General features: G+C 49.3%; 1 protein-coding gene across 1 annotated transcript in view; it reads left to right on the plus strand.

Moving 5' to 3' along the window:
• LOC148042607 (uncharacterized) overlaps positions 1-5,000 on the plus strand; it is a 14,329-nt gene that overhangs the window by 5,511 nt on the left and 3,818 nt on the right. Inside the window, exons 3-5 of the mRNA XM_087702456.1 lie at positions 1,139-1,237; positions 2,995-3,093; positions 4,883-4,969. Coding sequence (XP_087558582.1) covers positions 1,139-1,237; positions 2,995-3,093; positions 4,883-4,969 — 285 coding nt within the window. The remainder of the gene's footprint in view (positions 1-1,138; positions 1,238-2,994; positions 3,094-4,882; positions 4,970-5,000) is intronic.

The following is a 5,000-nucleotide window of genomic DNA, read 5'->3' on the forward strand; positions in this document are numbered from 1 at the left end:
CAGGAGTCCTTAAACTTATATACCGCTTCATGGTGTTTTTACAGCCCTCTCTAAGCGGTTGTACGGAGTCAGCCTCTTGCCCCCCAAAATCTGGGTCCTCATTTGACCCACCTCAGAAGGACGGAAGGCCGAGTCGACCTTGAGCCAGACAGGATCGAACTGCTGGCAGTGGGCAGAATCAGCCTGCAATACTGCATTCTAACACCAAGGAGGGAAGGAAGGAAGGAAGGAAGAAAGGAAGGAAGGGAGGAAGGAATGAAGAAGGAGTGAGAGGAAAAGGAAGGAAGGAGAGAGAGAGAAGGAAAGAAGGAAGGAAGGAGAGAAGGAAGGAATAGAAAGAAGGATTGAGGGGGGAAGGAAGGAAGGAAGGAAGGAGAGAAGCAAGGAGAGAAATAGGAATAGCACTTAAGACTTATATAACACTTCACAGTGCTTTTACAGCCCTCTCTAAGCCGTTTACAGAGTCAGCCTTTTGCCCCCCCCCCCAAACAATCCGGGTCCTCATTTGACCCACCTGGGAAGGACGGGAGGCTGAGTCAACCTTGAGCTGGTGAGATTCAAACTGCCAAATTTCAGGCAGCTGGCAGTCAGCAGAAGTAGCTTGCAGGACGGCACTCTAACCACTGCACCACCGCGGCTCTTAATGGATGGATGGATGGATGGAAGGAAGGAAGGAAGGAAGGAAGGAAGGAAGGAAGGAAGGAAGGAAGGAAGGGAAGGGAGGATGGATGGAAGGGAGGGAGGATGGAAGGAAGGAAAGAAAGAAAGAAAGAAAGAAAGGTAGGAAGCAAGGAAGGAAGGAAGAAAGGAAGGAAGAAAGGAAGGAAGAAAGGAAGGAAGAAAGGAAGGAAGAAAGGAAGGAAGAAAGGAAGGAAGAAAGGAAGGAAGAAAGGAAGGAAGAAAGAAAGAATTGAAAGAACGAGAGGAATTCACATTCATTGAATAAAAGGGTTTTTTTGTCGGGACCAAGAATCTCCTTCCTGCTATTTGGGGAAGCCGAGGTCACCATACCTTGGTGTCTTCTGTCGTTATCTGTTGGGTCTAGCTATGGAGATGCGAGCCTCCCAAGATGATTGACGACTATCTTTGAGAGGCCAACTCCTAGCTTCCCAATTCTGACTTGCCCTCTTCTCTTCAGGGCCTACCCCCCAGGTGCCAGTCAGCCCGGAAACAACTTTCCCCCAACCGGAGACTCCATATCCTCAACCGGAAGAGACCACCGAGACTGTCCCAGGAGGTAAAGATGGAACCAGAAATGTTCAGTCGAAGGTTTGTGGCCTCCTTGAAGGAAGCCTGGATGGGGAGATGAGCCCTTTCTTTTTCTTAGATGAGGCTGACCCCCTTCTGCCAAATTCCTTTGGCCTCAGCACGTAGGTGCCTTCAAAAGCTTACAGTGAAATACCTGTAAATGGGTCATCCTGAATAACCATAGCAGGAGTCCTTAGATTTATATATACCGCTTCATAGTGTTTTTACAGCCCTCTCTAAGCGGTGTACGGAGTCAGCCTCTTGCCCTCCCCCCAAATCTGGGTCCTCGTTTGACCCACCTCGGGAGGACGGAAGGCCGAGTCGACCTTGAGCCAGACAGGATCGAACTGCTGGCAGTGGGCAGAATCAGCCTGCAATACTGCATTCTAACCACTGTAACACCAAGGAGGGAAGGAAGGAAGGAAGGAAGGAAGGGAAGAAAGGAAGGAAGGAATGAAGAAGGAGTGAGGGGAAAAGGAAGGAAGGAAGGAGAGAAGGAAGAAATAGAAAGAAGGAGTGAGGGGGAAAGGAAGGAAGGCAGGAAGGAAGGAGAGAAGCAAGGAGAGAAGGAAGGAATAGCACTTAAGACTTATATAACACTTCACAGTGCTCTAAAGCCCTCTCTAAGCGGTTTACAGAGTCAGCCTCTTGTCCCCCAACAATCCGGGTCCTCATTTGACCCACCTGGGAAGGACGGGAGGCTGAGTCAACCTTGAGCTGGTTAGATTCAAACTGCCAAATTTCAGGCAGCTGGCAGTCAGCAGAAGTAGCTTGCAGGACTGCACTCTAACCACTGCACCACCGCGGCTCTTAATGGATGGATGGATGGAAGGAAGGAAGGAAGGAAGGAAGGAAGGAATGAAGGAGTGAGGGGAAAAGGAAGGAAGGAGAGAGAGAGAAGGAAAGAAGGAAGGAAGGAGAGAAGGAAGGAATAGAAAGAAGGAGTGAGGGGGGAAGGAAGGAAGACAGGAAGGAAGGAGAGAAGCAAGGAGAGAAATAGGAATAGCACTTAAGACTTATATAACACTTCACAGTGCTTTTACAGCCCTCTCTAAGCCGTTTACAGAGTCAGCCTTTTGCCCCCCCCCCCCCAAACAATCCGGGTCCTCATTTGACCCACCTGGGAAGGACGGAAGGCTGAGTCAACCTTGAGCTGGTGAGATTCAAACTGCCAAATTTTCAGGCAGCTAGCAGTCAGCAGAAGAAGCTTGCAGGACTGCACTCTAACCACTGCACCACCGCGGCTCTTAATGGATGGATGGATGGAAGGAAGGAAGGAAGGAAGGAAGGAAGGAGGGGAAGGGGAGGATGGATGGAAGGGGAATGATGGAAGGAAGGAAGGAAAGAAGGAAAGAAAGAAAGGTAGGAAGCAAGGAAGGAAGCAAGGAAGGAAGCAAGGAAGGAAGGAAGGAAGGAAGGAAGGAAGAAAGAATTGAAAGAAATGTCCTTCTGGGTTCAGCTCCAAGTGGGGAAAAAGACACTGGAGGCGCGGAGGCTGCTTGGAAAGATGGTTTTAATGGTGGACAGGAATGGAATGGAATGGAAAATTTATTTATAGGCCGCCCTTTTCCCTGGGGGGACTCAGGGCGGCTTACAATTCATGGGGAGGGGAATACAAACAGTGAGACCTAAAACAATACATAATTAAAAATGTATTGGAGATGGGAGTCTCCCAAGATGATTGACAACTATCTTCGAGAGGTCAACTCCTAGCTTCCCAATTCTGACTTGCCCTCTTCTCTTCAGGGCCTACCCCCCAGGTGCCAGTCAGCCCGGAAACAATTTTCCCCCAACCGGAGACTCCATATCCTCAACCGGAAGAGACCACCGAGACTGTCAAAGGAGGTAAAGATGGAACCAAAAATGTTCAGTCGAAGGTTTTGTGGCCTCCTTGAAGGAAGCCTGGATGGGAAGATGAGATCAGCCCTTTCTTTTTCTTAGATGAGGCTGACCCCCTTCGGCCAAATTCGTTTGGCCTAAGCACGTAGGGGCCTTCAACAGCTTACAGTGAAATACCTGTAAATGGGTCATCCTGATTAACCACAGCAGGAGTCCTTAGACTTATATATACCGCTTCATAGTGTTTTTACAGCCCTCTCTAAGCGGTGTACGGAGTCAGCCTCTTGCCCCCCCCCAAATCTGGGTCCTCGTTTGACCCACCTCGGAAGGACGAAAGGCCGAGTCGACCTTGAGCCAGTCAGGATCGAACTGCTGGCAGTGGGCAGAATCAGCCTGCAATACTGCCAAGGAGGGAAGGAAGGAAGGAAGGGAAGAAAGGAAGGAAGGAAGGAATGAAGAAGGAGTGAAAGGAAAAGGAAGGGAGGAAGGAGGGAGGAAGGGAGGAGGAAGGAGAGAGAGAGAAGGAAAGAAGGAAGGAAGAGAGAAGGAGAGAAGGAAGGAATAGAAAGAAGGAGTGAGGGGGGAAGGAAGGAATAGCACTTAAGACTTATATAACACTTCATAGTGTTTTTACAGCCCTCTCTAAGCAGTGTACGGAGTCAGCCTCTTGCCCCCCCCCAAATCTGGGTCCTCGGAAGGACGGAAGGCCGAGTCGACCTTGAGCCAGACAGGATCGAACTGCTGGCAGTGGGCAGAATCAGCCTGCAATACTGCATTCTAACACCAAGGAGGGAAGGAAGGAAGGAAGGAAGGAAGGAAGGAAGGAAGGAAGGAAGGAAGGAAGGAAGGAAGGAAGAAGGAGTGAGGGGAAAAGGAAGGAGAGAGAGAGAAGAAAAGAAGAAAGGAAGGAGAGAGGAAGGAATAGAAAGAAGGAGTGAGGGGGGAAGGCAGGAAGGAAGGAAGGCAGGAAGGAAGGAGAGAAGCAAGGAGAGAAGGAAGGAATAGCACTTAAGACTTATATAACTTCCCAGGTGCTCTGTGGTGAGATGGGGAAAGGGCTAATACTATTGTGCCTTAATCCCATCACTGTGGAGCTGAAAGTGGGGAGGTCTTTGTAATGTAGAGTAGACTGTTTGAGGCCTTTTAATGGCCCATTGACCAAGGTGGGGGCTATTAAGCGTGAGCCTGTTTTAAAAACATGCTTCTCCATTTCTGATCCAGGGAAATATAATATAATATTCTGCCTTTTTCAATATTTCCCAGGATATTTCATTTTTTTCTATGGAGAGGGGGTGGGCGGGCCTGAACTTCCTACAGTAACAAAATCCTCGAATAAAAATAAAATAAAAGTCAGAATAACTTTCGTCGGCTTCTTGGGTGTTTAATCCAAGTTGAATCTCACCTCGATTTTTTTGGAGCCCCACCCTCCGCTCTAGATCCACTCTGATCCCAGTTTTAAATCCTTCTTTTCCTCCTGATAGAAGTCAACGCAAGTCCTTACGGGCGTTGGCACTCGCGGCGCGTCAAAGACACCACATGGTGTAGTAGGGTCTCCTGCTTGGGCAGGGGGCTGGACTAGATGACCTACAAGGTCCCTTCCAACTCTGCTAATCTTTAACCACATTTCTCCCCCACTACTTCGCCTTAAACTCCGGGGAGGGCCCCATTTTCCTACAGGAGTTCTTCTTTAAAGCTCTCCTGAGGGGCTCTTGGGGGGGGGTGACAAGGGGTGGATTCGGGGTCCCCCCAAAATAGAGCCTTCAACCGATTTCCATCCGTGTCTCTCGGTCAACAGAGGATCAGCCGCAGCTGAGTTCAAGCACCGTTTCTCCTACCACTCGAGAGCCAATGACACAGACTTTTCTCCTGAATTTCACCCTAGGTAAGGAGCCTGAGAGGATACAACTAGTTGT

This window comes from Thamnophis sirtalis, unplaced genomic scaffold (assembly GCF_051295495.1).
Source record: "Thamnophis sirtalis isolate CommonGarterSnake01/CBP01778 unplaced genomic scaffold, rThaSir2_p1.2 scaffold_15, whole genome shotgun sequence".
In the NCBI taxonomy this organism is placed as follows: Eukaryota; Metazoa; Chordata; class Lepidosauria; order Squamata; family Natricidae; genus Thamnophis; species Thamnophis sirtalis.